The sequence below is a fragment of the Fragaria vesca genome, linkage group LG6, assembly GCF_000184155.1.
Source record: "Fragaria vesca subsp. vesca linkage group LG6, FraVesHawaii_1.0, whole genome shotgun sequence".
NCBI lineage: Eukaryota > Viridiplantae > Streptophyta > Magnoliopsida > Rosales > Rosaceae > Fragaria > Fragaria vesca.
Genome location: NC_020496.1, coordinates 4,824,963 through 4,844,573, shown reverse-complemented (window position 1 = coordinate 4,844,573; position 19,611 = coordinate 4,824,963). Strand labels below are relative to the sequence as shown.

General features: G+C 39.1%; 4 protein-coding genes across 4 annotated transcripts in view; 2 read left to right on the top strand and 2 right to left on the bottom strand.

The window, feature by feature from the left end:
* LOC101314683 (glutamate receptor 2.8-like) overlaps positions 1–3,501 on the top strand; it is a 4,173-nt gene extending 672 nt beyond the window's left edge. Inside the window, exons 2-5 of the mRNA XM_004304930.1 lie at positions 600–1,843; positions 1,965–2,277; positions 2,401–2,813; positions 2,938–3,501. Coding sequence (XP_004304978.1) covers positions 600–1,843; positions 1,965–2,277; positions 2,401–2,813; positions 2,938–3,501 — 2,534 coding nt within the window. The remainder of the gene's footprint in view (positions 1–599; positions 1,844–1,964; positions 2,278–2,400; positions 2,814–2,937) is intronic.
* Positions 3,502–4,461: 960 nt separating this feature from the next.
* On the top strand, positions 4,462–7,120 carry LOC101313227 (WD repeat domain phosphoinositide-interacting protein 3-like). Its single transcript, XM_004302355.1, has 4 exons — positions 4,462–5,366; positions 6,127–6,331; positions 6,506–6,632; positions 6,880–7,120. Exons 1-4 carry the CDS (start codon positions 4,602–4,604, stop codon positions 6,968–6,970), a joined length of 1,188 nt encoding a protein of 395 aa, XP_004302403.1. The 5' UTR covers positions 4,462–4,601; the 3' UTR covers positions 6,971–7,120.
* Positions 7,121–9,751: 2,631 nt separating this feature from the next.
* Positions 9,752–10,619, bottom strand: LOC101314397 (protein RADIALIS-like 1-like). Its single transcript, XM_004304929.1, has 2 exons — positions 10,347–10,619; positions 9,752–9,817 (listed from the first exon to the last, which is right to left on the bottom strand). The coding sequence occupies exons 1-2, from the start codon at positions 10,617–10,619 to the stop codon at positions 9,752–9,754; spliced, it is 339 nt and encodes a 112-aa protein (XP_004304977.1).
* Positions 10,620–16,260: 5,641 nt separating this feature from the next.
* Positions 16,261–17,337, bottom strand: LOC101314110 (F-box protein SKP2A-like). The gene has a single exon (XM_004304928.1). The coding sequence runs from the start codon at positions 17,335–17,337 to the stop codon at positions 16,261–16,263; it is 1,077 nt and encodes a 358-aa protein (XP_004304976.1).
* Between the last annotated feature and the right edge of the window lie 2,274 nt (positions 17,338–19,611).

Sequence of the window (19,611 nt, the reverse complement as noted above, 5' to 3'; positions counted from 1 at the left end):
CTACACAAGATGATATAGATATGTCTAGAATTAAGTTTGAGGAAATTCGGTCGGGAAGTGGTGCAAAAATGGAAATCTGTGCGGACGTCCGCACCTGAGAATTCCTGTATTTATATATATATATATAAGTAATTTTTTAGAAAAAAAAGAAAGAAAGAAGAAGATAGAATAAATGGAATACAATTTGTATTATCAGATCAACAACTCAAACGTAACGCCTAGTACCATTTGGTCTAGTGGCATCAGTCTCCTCTCTGTATGTGAGGAGGTCGTGAGTTTGACTCACAACAAACTCGTTGTAGCATTTCAGTTGTTTGCTTGATAAAAAAATGTGAAAAAAAACAACTCAAACTATTCTTCCGTGTGTCACGTACTCGAACTCACAACATCAGACTTTTGTTGTTTAATAACATAGGTATATGTAGGAAAATAATAAATAAAAAATTAAATAATTATGCACCATAAAAGTTTAGAGGAAGGTTTTGCTTTCTTAAAGCTGGTGTTGGTTGTTTCATCTTTTTTCCATTGGGTTTACAGCTAATTTTATCATCTCTTTCTCCAACCTGTTGAGACTTCTGCGCTGCACTTGATAAACAAAGAAAATGTGACTGCCATTATCGGACCTCAAAGTTCAGCAGAAGCAAAGTTTGTGATAGAGCTAGGCAGAACGAAGCATGTTCCCATAATTTGCTTTTCTGCCACGAGTCCATCCCTTTCTCCATCCCATAACCCATTTTTCATTCGGACGGCTTTCAATGACTATGCTCAAGTAAAAGCCATAGCTGCCATTGTTGGAGCTTATGGTTGGTTGGAAGTTGTTCTCATCTATGAAGACACGGAGTACGGAAACAGCTTAGTTCCATATTTGGTAGATGCTTTCCAACAAGTTGGCGCTCGAGTACCTAAAAGAAGTGTCATTCCTCTTCATTCTAATGACACAGAAATTCTAAAGGAGCTTGACCACTTGAAATCAACTCGAGCAAGAATATTTGCGGTGCATATGACTCCTTCCCTAGGATCCAGATTCTTCTTCTTAGCAAGGCAGGCAAGGATGATGACCAGAGGGTATGGATGGATTGTTACAGAAGGGTTGTCGACTTTATTAGATCCTGTGGGTTCAAAAGCCATGCAGTCGATGGAAGGTATACTGGGAGTAAGGCCATATATACCAATGTCAAAAGAAGTTGAAGACTTTGTGTTGAGAATGAAAAGATTCAGGTTCAGAAATCCGAGCAAGATTAGTGGTGTAAACCTCTTTGGATTGTGGGCATATGATACAGTTTGGGCACTAGCAATGGCAGTGGAGAAAGTTGGAATAGCAAATTATAGTTTTACGATGCAAAATGTTAACACAAGCAAAGTTGATCTTACAAGTTTGGGAACTGGTAACATGGGTCAACATCTTCTTGAAGCTATCCTAGATTCAAAATTTGAAAGCCTCATCAGTGGGAATTTTCGGTTGGTTAAGGGAGAGTTGGAAGCTGAAACCTTTGGGGTATTTAATGTGATTGGTGAAAAAGAAAGAATAATTGGATATTGGAACCAAAAGAAAGGACTTACCCGAAAGCTGAATGGAGCAGCACAGGATGGAAGGAAGACACTCAAGACACCAATTTGGCCCGGGTACACTACAAAAACACCTCCAACAAAGAAATTGAGAATTGGAGTTCCCGTGAAACATGGTTTTAATGAATTCTTAAAAGTCGACGAAAAGAACAAAATATCAGGATTCTCTTATGATATCTTCATTGCTGTAGAAAAACAACTGCCATTTCCCATTCGATATGAGTTTTCTACCTTTGATGGCACTTATGATGATCTTCTTTGTCAAATTCATCTTCAGGCAAGTTTTATTACAAAGTATCGAATACGTACATGCATGCATGTCTACCACTCATGCATATATACTCCATCATTTTTGTTTAAAGACTCTTATTATTGTTTTCATGAGTTGATGAATGCAGAAATACGATGCTGTGGTGGGAGACACAACAATTGTAGCTGATCGCTCACTATATGTAGATTTTACGTTGCCCTATTCCGAATCAGGTGTTTCCATGATAGTTTTGACAGAAGATATTGAGAGGAATAATATTTGGATTTTCTTGAAGCCACTAAGCTGGGATCTTTGGTTGACTACCGGTGTAGCCTTCATAGTTACAGGAGTCGTGATATGGGCTCTTGAGCACCGGGAAAACACTGAGTTCAGAGGTCCTCCACAGCAACAACTTGGCATGATATTCTGGTTCTCCTTTTCAACCCTTGTCTTTGCACACAGTAAGTTCTCTTGTCCTTTGGCAAGCATCCGTTTCTTAACAACAGCAACTTAGAATATGTGACTAAACATAATTATTTAACAATGCATACTAATTAAGATCAATGCTATTTTCGATGTCATAGGAGAGAAAGTGGTGAACAACTGGTCAAGGTTTGTGCTGATTATATGGGTTTTTGTGGTACTGATCCTAACACAAAGTTACTCTGCAAGCTTAGCCTCCATGTTAACAGTACAGAAGTTGCGGCCAGCATTCACAGATATAAAAGAGATACAAAGCAAAGGTTACAAAGTAGGGTATCAAAATGGTTCCTTTATTAAAGGGTTTCTCATAAAACATCTAAAATTTAATGAGACCAAGTTGGTGCCTTTGGAAACCATTCAGGACTATCAGGACGCACTGTCTAAAGGAAATAAGACTGGTCGAGTTGCTGCCATTTTAGATGAAGTCCCTTACCTCAAGTTGTTCCTTAATAGGACGAGTTGTTCCAAGTACACCATGGTTGGACCAACCTACAAAACCGATGGATTTGGCTTTGTGAGTTCTATCCTAATTAACTTGCTTGGATTTTATTTTTCCCAGTTAAATCAATAAACTAAACAGCAATGTTACATGTTTCCTCTTACCCTTTTAGTTTATTATGTCTTCTTATAAACTGCAGGCCTTCCCATTAGGGTCCTCTCTGGTATCCTACATGTCAAGGGCAATCTTGAATGTGACTCAAGATGAAACTCTAATGGATGAAATTCAGTCCAAGTCTTTTGATTACCAACCTGCCTGTGCGGATCAACGTGCCAAAATTGCTTCAGAAGGTCCAAGTCTTGGCATCTCCAGCTTCGGGGGCCTCTTCATCATCGCAGGTGTGGCCTCAATGGTTGCTCTTTTGATGCACATGTATCACTTCCTTTGCTCTCACTGGCCAGCGTTTCGCACAATTTGTTCTTCTGAGAGCACATTTTGGGCCAAATCGGTTGAAATGGCAAAGCATTTTGACAATAAAGATCTCACTTCACATCAGTTTAAGCGAAGAGACTCAAGGGTACACGCTACGGATATTCCTGATGATGAAGGTCTAGCAGCTGCACCGGATGCTAATGATATGCAGAACAATTCATCAAGAACTCACGAAACAGTGGAGAACGATCTTGACATTAATGAAAATGAAAATCTTTCTTCAGGGTCAGGGCGTAGGGATTCATCTATGCCTGTACTTCACTCATCATAAGCTATATCATTCATCTCTGTTGACTCATCATAAGCTAGCCTTCATGCACGCGTGATGCGCGTGAAGCTTTCTTGTATACTAATATCAATTGTTTCCAGACATAACAATCACTAGCTCTTAGTAGTACTTTCTTGTCTACTAATTTCTTTTTTTTCTTTCTTTTTTTAGATAAAATTGTCTACTAATATCTATGCAAAAGACTAATGGATCCGAATCATAGAGTAAGTGTGAAAACAAATACAGAAATATTAAATTATTAATTTAGGGGGGGAAAACAAATCCACAACATCCCTTTCATTGCCTAATAGTCTAATTGATATCCACTTCTCTATTTTTGTTTCCCTTGTCTTCATTGGGCTTCAAGGTTGCAGACTTGCAGTCACGGTTTTCTTTGACTTCGGTAATAATCTCTTTTGAACTAAAATACATGATCTTGCCTGCACAGCAAATGCTTAATTTGCCAAACAAATGAGGTCTTCTTCTTTACCTCTCCTCTCCCTCTCTGTCACCCTCTCAGCAACTATATGTTACTTGGTGATGGATTAGCAAATCTTGCAAGTTTTGAAGACACTGTCTACAAAACAAACCAAACAATTTTTGACATGAGTATTCTATAGCCAGAACAAAAGACAAACCAAAGTACTGTAAAGTATCATGTTTTAACTTTGTTTTCCCTTGTTTTAACTTTCTTTTTCTAATTTATATTTAGTTTTTCTTTTCAAGATTTACCATTTTAACCCTTATAGGTATTGTTTCGTTCCATCTCTTTTATTTTAGCAATGGGCAACTTTTAGGTTTATTAAAAATTTAACTGTGGCAGTTTTATAAGGCAAATTGTCTTAATTAATACAGATAACCCAATTTTCGTTTCTTCAATAAAAAAAAATACAGATAGCCCAAGGTCCAAAGTGGCGGTAAAATCGTCTTTTCAACGAAGCCATGAGGCATGAGAAACAGAGAAAAGCTATTCATTGATAGAAACTCGCCTTCAACCTTGGACATAACAAAAACAACTCACCAATCCAATTCTTCCCTCTATACTTCGCTGTACTACTCCACAAACCCCAAACTCGTCATTTCCCACCTTTTCCGATGACCCTATGACCACCGCCTCCTCCTCCCCTCCCTTCCAATTCCCCGATTTAATGGCCTCCGACTCCGAACCCGACGACTCCTACTCCCCCTCCCCCTCCCAAAACCCGACTCCGACTCCGACCGGCCCAAACCCGGCCCAGCTCCTCCACCTCTCCTTCAACCAAGACCACGGCTGCTTCTCCGCCGGCACCGACCTCGGCTTCTGCATCTACAACTGCGACCCCTTCCGCGAGATCTTCCGCCGCGACTTCGGCCCACGCGGCGCCGTCGGATTGGTCCAGATGCTCTTCCGCTGCAACATCCTCACCATCGTCGGCGGCGGCGGACCCGACCCGCTCTACTCCCCCAACAAGGTCATGATCTGGGACGACCACCAGTCCCGCTGCATCGGCGAGCTCTCCTTCCGGTCGGAAGTCAAAGGCGTCCGCCTCCGCCGCGACCGGATCGTCGTGGTTCTTGTCCAGAAGATCTTCGTCTACAATTTCGCCGATTTGAAGCTCCTTCATCAGATTGAGACGATCGCGAACCCGAAGGGACTGTGTGAGGTGTCGTATTTGGGGCCGCAGGCGGTGCTGGTGTGCCCGGGGCTCCAGAAAGGTCAGATTCGGGTCGAGCATTACGGGTCGAAGCGGACTAAGTTTATTATGGCACATGATTCCAGGCTGGCCTGCTTCGCGCTCTCGCAGGACGGGAGGTTGCTGGCTACGGCGAGTAGTAAGGGGACTTTGATCAGAGTTTTCAATACTTTGGATGGTTCATTGCTGCAAGAGGTACTCTAAATTTGAATTCATTTCTTCTTGCTTTCGAATAATATGTTTCATTGTATCATAGTTTAGTTCAAGTTAATTCATATGTATATGTTTTAGCTCATTACGTTAGTTCACTCGAAGGTTCAAAATTTAAGGAATAGGAAGCAATTTAGTCTCAACAAGCTTTCGTCTTTCGCTCAAAGATTCAGCAATTTAGTCTCAACAAGCTTTTATGTTTCGAAAGTTTTGAAAGAAAGGTTTAATTAGTTATGATGCTAGCGTTGCTTCCTCCTCCGATTGTTTTAACTTGATTAAGCATGAGCTGCATAGGTCACTGTATTCAGTTACTCAATAGCGATACAGTGACCTATGCAGCTCATTAAGTGGTAGTCACATATCGCTATTGATCAGGGCATCTTCATTGACTTGGTTGAAAGCTAGCTGTATCACTGTAAATGGATAAACACGGTATGTTAGCAAATTCTAAGTCTTTGCTAAGGAAATTTGTGAATATGGATTGAGTTGAAAGTAACATAATTAAGAGACCTTAAGTATTAACTTAAGGGGTTATGATTCAGTATGAGGATTACTCCAAAACTTACTGTGAGAATGCCTTCTTTTTCATAAACATAAGGTGTCTGGCAAAAACAATAGTATTTCGTCCTTTGAACTGGGCAGTAAATTTTATATGAAGTTTACTGTGTTTGCAACTTTTTGTTTATGTGAAGTTTGGTGACCAGTATGTAGTCATTATAGCTTTATGAAATTACTTGGTCTGCAGGTAAGGAGAGGAGCAGATAGAGCAGAGATACATAGTCTTTCTTTCTCTTCGAATGCCCAATGGCTAGCTGTCTCGAGCGACAAGGGAACTGTCCATGTTTTTAATCTAAAGGTTGATTCAGGATCCTTGGGGAATGAAATATCACGCAGTCCATCAACTAGTCCTCCTAATTCATCAGCCATTTCATCTCTTTCTTTCATGAAAGGTAATATAGTTCGATATCTTCTACTTTGCTTATAGTTCTAATTATAGGGGAATGAAAAAGTTTGTCACCAAGATTATCAGGTAGGCACTGTTGATCAACGGCAATTGTTAATGGATGATAGGTGTTCAACCTTTACCTGGTCTTTCAACCTCATGCTGAGTTGATCTTTTGCAGGTGTTCTTCCAAGGTATTTCAGCTCAGAATGGTCAATGGCTAAATTTCACTTGCAGGAAGGTTTGGAGTACATTGTTGCCTTTGGCCACCAGAAGAACACAGTAGTGGTTCTTGGCATGGATGGAAGGTAACCTATTTTGATATTTCTCTTTTTTTTGTGGAAAGGTTTTGGGGATAACAATTCAATGTCAAAAAATTCATACTTTTCCTACTACTTTCCTTGTGATGCCTGGCAATCGGTCCACTTTAATTACAAGCCATTGTATAATGTTTTGCAAAGTTAGATTATCCGTCAACATTAAACATGCACAATGATCCAATTTGTTTCATTAGTTTAAGTGATGAGTTAAGCTTCATGTTTTGATTGTTTGCAGCTTCTATCTGTGTGAATTTGACCCTGTGAATGGAGGAGAAATGACTCAGCTTGAATACTATAATATCTTGAAGCCAGAAGAAACTTTCTGAATCATTGTAAATGTTTTTGTTTCTTGATAGTGATCTCTTATATCTGTTTATATTATGCTTTCTCTTTAAACTATTTAGGGAATTGAAATACTCAAATACATTGTAAATATCTGAGGAAATGAAATGAGTCCAACTTCAGCCATTGTGTCCAAAAACTTGTCATGTAGCTCTTTTATGTTAATTCTCTAGTTTGTCAATACCCGTCCTAAACTTTGGCTTAGGACAGACCACTGGAGCGTAAGATTTAGCTTAAAGGTTTGATTTAACGGTCTTTCATAGCCATCCTGCCCATCCAAGCTTGCCGCTGTGTTTATTGTAAATGTTGAATTACAGTTTTTTTATGCTAACTAAGCATGAGCATTAGAGTCGATCCATCATAGATCTTCAACCATTTGAGTCGATGCACTTCAACTTTTCGAGTCTGTATGTGATTGTAGGATTGTGACTACTGACGATATATACATGGGTTATTGAAATCAGAATACCCTTAAGTCCCTGTAGATCATTACAAGTGTATGTATGCTAAAGTGATGATCTGTTCGGGTCTGTACAGAGTCCTAGAGAAGAATAGACAGCTGAAGATAGTACTAACGTTACAGAGGATAAGGTCGGCCATTGTTGTAGTTAGGGGTGGACTCGGTCCCAACGGTTCGGTTTTTAGGCACTAACCGAAAACCGAAACCGAAGCTTCGGTTTTCTATTTTCTAGAACCGAAACCGATAAAAATATGTAAAAAACCGCACTTGTCGGTTAACCGAACATCGGTTCGGTTTCAATGCGGTTTCGGTTACAAAACCTACTATCTGTAATATTTTTCGCATTTAACCAAATAACATAAAAACTAAAAATATCAAAGTTGTAAACTATTAACACTTCAAATAAGTTACTCTAATGGGTTCAAACAAGTAATTGAAATGAAAAGAAAAGCTAAAGTTTATACATAATTCATTTGAAGCGTCCAACATTTATATATTGCAAAAAGGAAGACTACATAAGAGGAAATTATGTTAGACATAAACACTTAAAAACATAATCATGTGTGTGGAACCCTATTATTTGTAACTCATAACCAATAAGAACATGACACGTAATATATAATTACGTATTAATAATTAAATGAATATATGTCGGTTCGGTTCGGTTTATTCGGTTTTTAGGATGCACGGAACCGCAAACCGACACCGCACTACTCGGTTTGTGCGGCTTTGTGGAACCGATTGCCTCGGTTTCATTCGGTTTTGGTTACTCGGTGTCGGTTCGGTGCAGTTTTAACCGGTTTCGGTTTTTTCGGTGCCTAAAAGTCCACCTCTAGTTGTAGTGGATGTGGAAGAGGCTCTCCTAATTTTAAGCCTGAACTGCTTTGTCTCCAGCTCAGTCTCTATTCCTTTATGAACTTGATGTTTGCAACCCTGTGTGGTCTTGACAGCTTAGCTAGGGCTGAAGAGACAGAACATTGTGCCATTATATGTTCGATGTGGACTTCACTTGCCTGGTGCCTGGTTCAATGCTTCAGCCAGTTCTGTCGACTTGATTTAAGTTTCAACCAAATTTTGATTTCCTTGCAAACCATCCCTGTTGATCTTGGATCCATTAAAGGTGGATTGATGGGCGTCAAAGGGTGAGGTTTTGCAACTTTCAGAAAAGAAAAGGAAGAAAGGTTGAATGTTATGCATAGGGTGGCTTCAGTGATTCTTTCTTCGGAGAAAAATCAACGAGACATAATTCCAAACAAAGAAAAACAAGCAGCAGTAATGTTACACACTCGCTTACCGAATTAATATTTATAAATTCATAATTGCAAGATGAAAATAGCATAGCTTAACACCCAATGAGGTTAGTCTAGTGAAAGCATGTTAGACTGCAAGTGGGACAGACGCTGCAAGGATTCTCCCGGTAATAGAAGGTTCTTGTTTCGAACCTCAGCTTGTGAAAAACATCTCTTAGGAAAGGGTCATACCAAAAATTGCTCCCGGCCCCAGAGTGAGCTCATCTAGCCACAATTGTTGTAACAAAAAAGAAAATAACATAGCTTAACGAACAACATAATTGAGTTCATCCAAATCTCAGTAATGAAGCCAAAATACAAAATTGTCACAAAATTTCCAACCTAAGATCTGGAAATCAGTAGCCAATAATTGCGAGTCGCACCAAGCAACAGTTCCAACCGTACCGGTCAGGTACTGACCCCCTGTTCTCTGTTGGGTGTTTGACCACGTGGCGTAACCTCATCATCTTCAAACCCGCTTTCCCGCCTTTTCTTCACCTTATGAATCTCTGACTCTCAATTCTGAAGGTCCAAATGAGTATTCATTTCTTGTTATACTTATGAATCACAACAACAAAACGTTTTATGTGGCTTTTAGAGATGTTGTAATCCACACTTGTGTGGCAATTTTTCCCTCATCTCTAATAATACCCACACTTGTTACACATAACGAAAAATGCAACACCTCTAAAGGCCAAACTCATTGTGTGGCATTTGCTCTATATTATTGTTGTGAATCTAATTTACGTGGCTTCTGCATTTGTTTTTTGGTTTGAATTTGAAGGTTAAATGCCTATAGATTTTGAAATAACATGAAGCAATTGTTTAGCTCAAGAAGTTTAGAACAAGTACTATTGACACGCATATAAACTTGTAAGTTAAGATTCCATCAGCAGCTTAAGCTCACTCTTACACCTAGAAATTCAGAGTACATGGATTACAAACATAGGATTGATCATTCATAGCAACAAATTAAGGAACTGGAAATGCTAACTACATACAGAAGAATCATAGTACTATAACACCGCTTCATGAGACTTCTCCTTGTGCTGATCATTCAGTGGAGCTTCAGGTTCATCATCCTGGAAATTTCGCAGACAATTCTCAACGGGATTAGCTTTAGCTTTGGCTAAAAATTAACTCTAATTAACAGATTCGACTGTTCGAGTTTAGTGTAACACAATAAATCTTAAATCTATGATTACATGCAACAACCAAGTAAAACCATGTTGGAAAAGACCTACATGGATATGGGTTCATGTGAAGGCTTGAAACTAGCTAGGTGTTGCTACAAGTTAAAATAGGCTTAATGAAACCAGTTGGTCTTAAGTTTGGAAATACTTTTAGTTTTGGATGCCGGCCAGTTTATTGGTAAGTAACAGCTTCTCAGATATTAACCATTAGCAGAAGCCAATGGTTTAGTGGGTGGTCTTGTTATAACATATATAGAATAAGATGCACAAAAAGAAGCTTGCTGTTGTTGAATGGTAGTACAAGAGTTAATGAACAAAAATTTCGAAGAATCGGGAAGTAACAATTATATATGTCATTGTATAATTAGGTGGTAGAGGAGGACTTTGACAAATACTCTTAGCACTAAAGACTACGTACCTCTTTGCCATGACCATTCCCACTCCCACCAGAAGTTCTGTAATCCGGGAAAGGAACTTCGCCGGACTCTATTAGCTTGACATCTTCTAGAAGAAGGTCATAGTGCCTCTTGACCTCTTCAGGTGTCTTATTCCCGACGATCCTGGCAATATTGTCCCAGCGGTCGGGGGTATCCTTGGAGAAAAGAGCTAGTGCAATCTCGAACGTCTTGTTCTGCTTGGCAGTCCAAGACGAGTCCGAATTAAGGGAAGACATTGAGCCATCAGATGCCATTGAGGAGAAGAGTTGAAATGTTGTTCCAAAGGGGTGAAGGGCAAATGAGAGAGTGAGGACTGAGGAGGGTGATGATTAATTATAAGGAGTCAATAAAGATGAAGACCTAAATCACGAGTTGTGTGATGTATCTGAAGTGGTGGAAATGCCTGCTCTTTTATAAGCAAGGATGAGGGGATTGGGGTAGGGTAGTGCCAGTTGAGGAAGACATTTTGCAAAAATGATGTGGAATTTAAATGATTGTCTCCTTAGCACAAGAAGCAAGGACATGAATCACATGATGGACACTAAACAACCTAGTGAGACTCAGTATCTCCAAGAATTTTTGATACAGATAATCTATAAAGTTGATTACAGTCCTTTTCTTTCCTTCCCTTTTCATTATGTATATTATATCAGGAGGACAGTTTTCCTTATTAAGAGCAAGTCCACCCTTTATGCCTTTGTTGGGAAGGCATGGGTCATAGATGAGACCCAGGTGGCCACGTGGCAGTGATTTTAGGCTGCAGTTTTCACCCACGATTTATGTTTCTGGGTCGCCACGTGGCGGTGACTGTATAATAAATTTTATATTAGGTAATTAATTGTGGATAATGAAAAAAATTTAATATGGACCCTTGGATCAAATTGCTAGATCAAATCTGGGCCACCCAATGTTGTTTTAAAAGAGAGTTGTGTGAACCCGGTCAAAACACCAAAACTGGCATTGACCTGAGCCTTTCCTCTCTCTCTCTCTCTCTCTCTCTCTCTCTCTCTCTCTCTCTCTCTCTCTCTCTCTCTCTCTCTCTCTCTCTCTCTCACGTCTACCACCTTCTTCTCCAGTCCATTCCGGCCGTTTCAGTCCACCACACTCCACCAAAACGTTCCTTTCCTCTCCCTCTTCAAAACCCCTCAATCAATAACCACATGCAACCCTCAACAATGGAGATCGACGGAGAAGAAGGTGTCACTGTCCGACGAGTTCTTGGCATTTCCGGCGACCAATTTCGATTCCAATGGTAATCCGGCCCTCAACAAATCTTCTATATTTTCAATAAGAGCCAAGGAGAGGATCCTAATCCGATTTGTAAAGTAATTTCAATAACCCTATTTCTGTGTTTATGGATTGTTTTGATGTTGAGTTTTCCGGCAAGCCATGGTTTTGACATCGCCTCCATTGACTGGTTCCGGCGTCGCTCGGCCCCCTTGCGTGCTTCACGTGGTTGACGACGCCATGGCCCCACGACTCGGGCTGAGCTAGCAGAGGAAGGCCTGGGTCATAGGTCTGACCCAAGCGAAGACCCAGCGAATGCCCAAGTTAAAGAATTTTTAAGGGTTCATGGAGGAAGGGTTTTTTTGCTGGGTCTTCGTTTGACATGGCGAAGGTCTGGGTCTTGTTTTTGGGGTAAGGGTGGACTTGCTCTAAGAGCATGGAGGTTAAGCAATATAAGGGATACATTACAAGTTCTAAATATATATAGTTGGATTTTCAGTCATCTCATTCTCTTGGCAGTACTTGCTTCCTAGTTCCTAACATATCATCTATTAGAAATAATTCAAGGGCTACACAGAAACCTAAAAGCTATTCTCTTGCTTTATATGTTGCAAATTAACCTAACTAGGAATGAAGTTGATTCAATTCATTCTTATTCTATATATGCATATTATAGTACGTACGTAGCAGACAGATTTGGGTTAACAAAATGCACTAAACATTCTAAAACCAACTTAAACCAGTCAATTTAAGCCCAGAAATCTGGAAGATCATGCTTATGCATGAAAGGGGTAGTTTAGTGTGTTAAAATATGATCATTCCCAGAAAAGGAGAAAAAAAAAAAAAAAAAAAACAAAGTAGAAATACTATATGGGTAAGTTTCTTCAGATAACTTGCATGGTCTCCCAGGTTGGGTCCATAAGATTCGAACTTCGAAGCCACAGTAAATCAGATTGAACCTACAAAACTTTCACGTGAACATGTACATCATAAACGCCATTTTTCATTTTCATACTCTTCCGATTTTTCGAAAGAGTTTCCTGGAAAGATACTTCTGTGTACAGAGAATAAATGATGATATTTGGATACTGTTTTGGTCTACGCACTGTTTTCGTGAACAACAGAACAACCTTCCAAGCTCACACGCTGGCTTAGCTTGCTGGGTCCTTGTTGTGATGCAATGTTGTACTATGAGTACGTATGAGATACTTCTTTCTTGTCATAATCCCCAATTTTTTTCATTTTCATTATCATCTTGAAAGAGTTTTCTGGAAAGAGGCCTCTGTGTACTAAGAATTAGTCATGATCTTGTTTTAGTGCAGTGTGACCTGAAGTCCCAACCTTCCAAGCTCTCTTAGCTAACATGTTTCTGGAAATTTGAGTTGTTGGGAATGATAATTTAGATCAATTATTTCATGACTCATGAGTCCAATAATTTGGTCCTTTTTATGCGCCACACATTTGGAAAGCATTTGTAGAGAAATAAAAGCTTCAGTACTGGCATATAGAAGGATTGATATATATCCATACGTACATGATAATTTGGCCTTCATGGACTGGTGTTAACCATGTCATACATACATTAGTTCATTACTGCCTCAGTCTGCCTGCCACTAGTTTTTTCATGTTATAGCTCATTTAATTAAGTGCAGAAAGTCACTGCTCATTTCACTATAAGAGGAGCCAACTCCATTTTAGTCATGGATAGTGTAAAATCCATTTTAATCATGGATTCATGGGTAGAGTAAAAGCAAAATAGCTCTCCGTGAACAAAGAGCTACCTACTTTGAGTCTGGTTCTTGTCCTGTCTCTTTGCTTCTATCATTCATGAACGGCTAGAGACATGTCCAAGCTGATATAATCCTAGCCAAGGAGTCATGGGAAACCTATTTGTAATAATGTAATAGAATCTTTTGTAGGCCTTATTGTCTTGTTGCATTAGGCCCTGACAACTTTTTGCTCTATCCCGCACATAAGGATAGCAAAGATCGTGTTGTTCTGTTTGCTGTGAGACTAAGTTGTGTAAATAAAAAGACAAGTACTGAAAATAAAAGATATAACACCAGTACGTTTTTTATAAGTAGAAACCCTGCAACCAGGGAGAAAAACTACGTGTCTCTAACTCTTGAGAGATAAACTATTCCACTATTGTAAAGACACTTCTTACAACACTCACAACTTAGAGGATGGCACAACACCTAGCCATACTGCCTAGTCTAACTACTAGCACTCAACTGAACTTGCTCTCTTATCACTCAATTGTTTTACACATAGCACTATTCTAAGCTTCTACGCAGAATTCAACTAACACCTTTAGCTAATTCTCAAAAACAGCTTTGCCGGGTTGTTGCATCACCTAGACAGATCTCAAGGTATGCAAATGCACAATTAATGATATGAGTTTGAAAAGGTTTTGGTGCTCAGCTCTAAGATTGACAATCACAGGGAAGACTTAGAGATAAATGAGCAGTTAGCAAAACGCTAGACTCAATAGAAGAAAATAAACAAGACTATTTTCAAACAACCAAAGAGCAAGAGAGTTCTTGCTCTCTATTTATAGGCCAAGTGCACAGCTATGAGGAAGCAAGCACGTTAGCCACATCAGCAAGGGTTCTTTTGGACTTTAGCTACTTGTCTGAAATACTAGAACAGATAGGACTCTAGGGATCCTTCCACTCACAAGACAAAAGCTGAGAATAGACTAACCTAGGAAGGAATTAAGCCAAAATAATAAGACAAATAGTTTTGGAAAACTATATCAGTTTTAGTCAAGCATAAGGACTCTACATAACCATTTTATCTAAGAGAACACTTAGGACAGCTGATAGCTTGAGCGGTGCATCACATGGGCCAGCTGCTAACTTGGTTTGTGTATCATAAAACCTAGTTGGTCACCAAAGGCTCAAGTCATGTGGTCACGGGTTGGTTTGCCACACCACCCTAGACTAATTTGGAGCTCAAGCACGAATAGACTAATGTTTTGTTAAAAGGTATTTGAAATTCAAACACTTAAAAACTGAAGCAAATACATCTGAATATGCACATGGTCAGACTCAATAGATAGAACAGATACAACAAGGGTATCCGTCTAATCGGGATGGCAAGCACGGTTGCCATCCTTAGTGAATGAATATGATGCACATGCATGAACTGCCTGATGCACATGAGATCTGTCAGGTTCTTCATTCTTCACTTGAGCAGTCCTTGCTACCAGGCTACAACATGTAGCATGTATCCTTGTGTTTTGATCATAAAGGGATAGCCAACAATTCTTATACCAACATGCTTCAATGTTTTGTTCAGTTATTATCTTAACTTGATGGACAAATTGATTGATTGGTTGCTGGTTCCATAATTTTGCTAGCTACCTCTGTTTTTTGTTTGTATTGATGTTAAAATTTAAAAACTTGTAATGGAATTGCTGCAATGCTTCAATTGGTTGTTGTCGATCTTAACTTGTCTCCTCCTGATTGATTAATTCAGAGGACGATGATGACTTGCAGCAACTCTTGTCCTTCATGATGCAGTCCGCCAAGGGTGTCAATGCTGCCAAGCATTTCACCAACATGTTTGCTGGTTTGATGGAAGATGGCTACTTCAAAGCAGCTATGGAGATCAAGAAGATGACCTTGGACAAAGGGGTTACCCGATGTGGTTATCCAGACAGGCCTGATGGAGGCCTTTGCCTGTGCCGGAATGACAAAGGATGTTTTCAATGTATACAATGACATGATATCCTCTCAATGTACACTAATGTTGTTCTCATCAGGGCACTTGCTGCTGATGTTAACTTCCTCGATGATGCTAAGAAGTACTGGTTGGAAATGGGGAGAAAGAGTAAGGCACCCTATTATTCGACCTACATAACACTGAGTAACACTTTGAAAGATGCCGGTAAGGATGATGAGGACTTCACCACGGCAGCTTATAGCCCAACCATAAGAGGCCTGTAAGTGTCATGAACCTCGTGCACTCTAGGACCCCAATTCTGTGATGGTTGTGTAGAAATATTGGTTGCTGTTGTAGACCTGTAGTTATTTGCTGACTATTCGAATTTACTAGATTCTGTGATGCTTTTGGGAAGCAGACATTGCTTGTTTGGGAATTCACTAGTTTCCTACTACTGCAATTGTATTTCTATGAAGTTTAAATGAGGGTTTAGTTTGATACTTTGATATATTATTTCAGTATGAGATATGTTTTAGTTCATATGTTAGTTGGCTTAGATTTCAAAATTTGGTTTTGGGAAGCAATTTAGTTTCGGAAAAGAGAAGCTCTTAATATTCAAAAGGTCTAATGGGATAAAATGCTGCTTGACATTCTTCCTCATGCATATAGCTAATTCATAGAGTTGGTCATTTATGATATATTCCCAGTTGCTTAGTTTTTTTTTTTTTTTTTTTTTTTTTTTAACTAAATCTAAACACATAATCAGACCTCATCCCATAAATGAAATTGCCGCGGCTAATGACAATGATCTAAGAAGAGGATAAAGTGAGACTTATAAAAACACATAATGGATTAAATAGAAGAAATATATGAAACCACATCCAGTTTCTAAAATTCACAGCAAACCAAGTAGTTCAGTAGTACTACATCTCTAGTAAGTTTGAAAGCACTATACAGGGTGATAAGCCTAAAATTCACCCTCTGAAGTCCATGATTCTGCTAAGTGCTAACAGTACTCTCTTGCATATCCTGCAACAGCCTCTCTCTGCAAAATTCTTCAACCACAATCGACTCCAATGAAGGGCATCCAAGTGCTAGTCTTTCGAAAGCAGGTCCTCTTAAATCATTACATGAACAATCTAGTAGATAGAGGAATCGCATGCACTTATGACCCGAAAATGCATCAATACATGTTATAGCGATGCTTGTACAACCACATAGATCAAGCACCTCCAAGTTTATGCAATTCTTAGCAAGAGCTACAACGGTTCTTTCTGTTAGTTGTATTACATTCTGAAACTTCAACTTCTTGAGGGTTCGAATTGTGGAGATTGCCTGACCTCCAACATCAGTTAGCTGGCCAATGTAACTCAAATCCAGCTCTTCCAAGACACGCATCTTGCACAAAAGCGAGACCCCGTCATCTGTGATTTCAAAGCAACTGTAAAGGTTCAATTGCTCGATGGTTTTTGAACAAGACCCATTTGCCAAGAAACTCAATCCGACATCAGTAATTTTGGTGCAAAATCTCAAATTCAAAAAGCGAAGGAGACAACTAGATGAACCAATTGCTTCAAGGGCTTGGTCAGTAACCAAAGTACAAGTATACAAATCCAAATGAGTCAAGTTATGTGCTGCTGAAGTAATCATGGACATAATTCCAAGCAGTCCAGCAAAACACCTTTTGATCACAATCTTGGACAACTTGGGACACCCATTTGCCACAGCGCACAAACCTTCGTCCCCAACTTTTTGAAGCGCCCGAAAATTCTTCCTGTCATCTATGCCTTCAATCTGTATGCAATCAAGTATGAAGACCTCCAATTTCGGGTATGACTGGGCCACCAATGCGAGGTCGGCATTGCTTATTACCCTTGGTGTTTCGAATGTGGTTAAGTTTGGGTGCCTAGTTAGTAATCGAGGAAGATGATCGAGGTTGAGAATTCGGAGTGATGATCGGGTCGGACCCTCCATGACCCACCACTCCTTGCAGACCAGAGATGCTAATTTTCTATCAGCTGGGTCGGTGACCAGTCTCAGGATCTGGCCCAGTTCGTCAGCTCCTATCTTATTCATGTTCGCAAAAGCTCAAAACAAAATTCTGAGAATGAATGGTGGTACCTGCTTCAGCAGCCTGATACTTGAACAAGTTGAACACAGCGCAATTCTACTCCTTCCTGAATTGCTCAAACCCTTTTCTGCTCGATATCTTTCCTTTAAAATACCCGATGCCATAACCTATAGGAGATTGGGCTCGTTTCTTTTGAGCCCATGTCTCTTTGCCTAAAACCTTACTGCTACTACCGTAGAAATTGGTCAGCCTTCATTAGGTGGGGGTGAGCCTTCATTGTTAGGTTAAAATCGTCGTTCATGATTAGCAAACGACCATCTGTTTTCTCCGGCTTAACATTGTTGAAGTTAGTTTCTAGTAATGATTCTGTTGACATCATCTGTGTGTCATGTGACTCATGTCCTATATATGTTGCTTTTACCTTTGAGAGATTTGAATTGGTAGAAAATGAAAAGTATGTCTTGGTATTTTGTATGTTTTAAAGCTGGGGCTTGTGATAACTGAATGAGCACCAGTTTTAGCTGTAGTTAACAGAATGCATTAGATGTTCTGCAACTCCATTTCAATTAGTGAATCCAAGCCCAGAAATGAAAATCACGTTCTCTGCTTCTGCACGAGAGGGGTAGTTTGGTAAGCTAAAGGTACTGGAACATGAAACAGGGATTGAAACAGTCAGTTCAGTCCTCAATGAACTGTCAGAAAGTTACAATAACACCAGATTTTTGACGCTGTGTAAAAACCTCAAAATAGAGGAAAAAATCACAGCGGAGCAGAAGCTCAGAAAAAGAACTCCACTAGATGAATTTGTATAAAGTCTTACAACCTCTTTGTAAACTGATCTATTCCATTACAAATTTCTATCTCTAGACAGATGTCTTCTTCTTCTTTCTTCAATGAACTTCTCTTCACACACAAGAGAACCACAATCACAACTACAACAAGTCCAACTCAACAAGGAACAGTTGAACTTGTATATTCATATAAGCAGCGGAATACAAACTATTTTTCTCAAACGCCAAGCGTGCATACCTGCCTCAGTGAAACCCTACGACCCCTCCTTTTATATAAGACGTCCAACATCTTGCTGATCCACAAGAAGGCCGTAACCCTGATAGAGTCCAACAAAGGAAATCCTATTGGGACTTAAAACACAAATATATCTCAGGATATTAGCTTATAATTTGAAGAACAAAATAATATCCTAATAGAATTAGGATTTCTTTCCTTTCTAAAACAATGAGATTATTCAAATGAGATCCTAACCATGTTAGGACTCCAATTGCACACAGAGAAGATATTTTATCAATAAAACTCGATCAAGGAAAAGTGGAAAGCAATCAACAGATATATGAAAGAGTTTTATTATTGACACATATATGCATATAACAATTAAGATCAATGACCTAAGTCAAGATCACATTACCATGAACTTTGCTGAAATCGGTAAGCATAACAATGGAGAAAAATTTCATCATGTTGTCTGCTTCTGCACGAGAGGGGTAGTTTGGTAAGCATAACAATGGAGAAAAATGTTGGGCATATAACACTAAAGTACTATTTCAAAGTATAACTGTTTAAAAAAAATCTTTAATTGTTCCACGTGATAAAAATGTCACTTCAAAGTATCTTACATGATAAGATGGTCACTCAATATTGTATTGATCACTACCACTTTTACATTCATCATTTTTCACTTTTACATTCATCTTCTCTCTCTCAATTGTTCAATTCTCCTCTCATCTTCGATATCAATTTTTTGATTTTCCACAAAACCTTAATTTGCGTTTTCGTGGTTCGATCGATCTGCAATTTTTGGTTTACATTTTAATTTCCTCTCATACCTTATACAATTTACATTGAGTTGGGTTTCATTCACCGTATGTAATTAATATTCAAGCACACTCATATTTGCAAATGATGAATTTCATCTTCTTGATCTTATTATGGATTTATAGTATCCTATCATGTGCAGAGGAGAAACTTGCTAAAATGCAATACATGCTAACATAAATGAAATTCACGTTTGTAACAAACTAGTTTAGTTTCTTCTATCCAGTGTGAAAGTTCAATGGGACAGTCATTAATTTGCTATAAACATGCATATATTACCAGACTGAAAGTAGTGATAGAAAGGTTTTGAAAGGTTGCACTACTTGCAAGTGATGTAAGAATTGAAAATAGGGGATTCACTGATTCAGATTTCGAGTTTCTGAGAGTGGTTGGCTTAGTGGGAAGTTTATATGAATTTATATGAAACTAGCAATACCCATCTCTTAGCT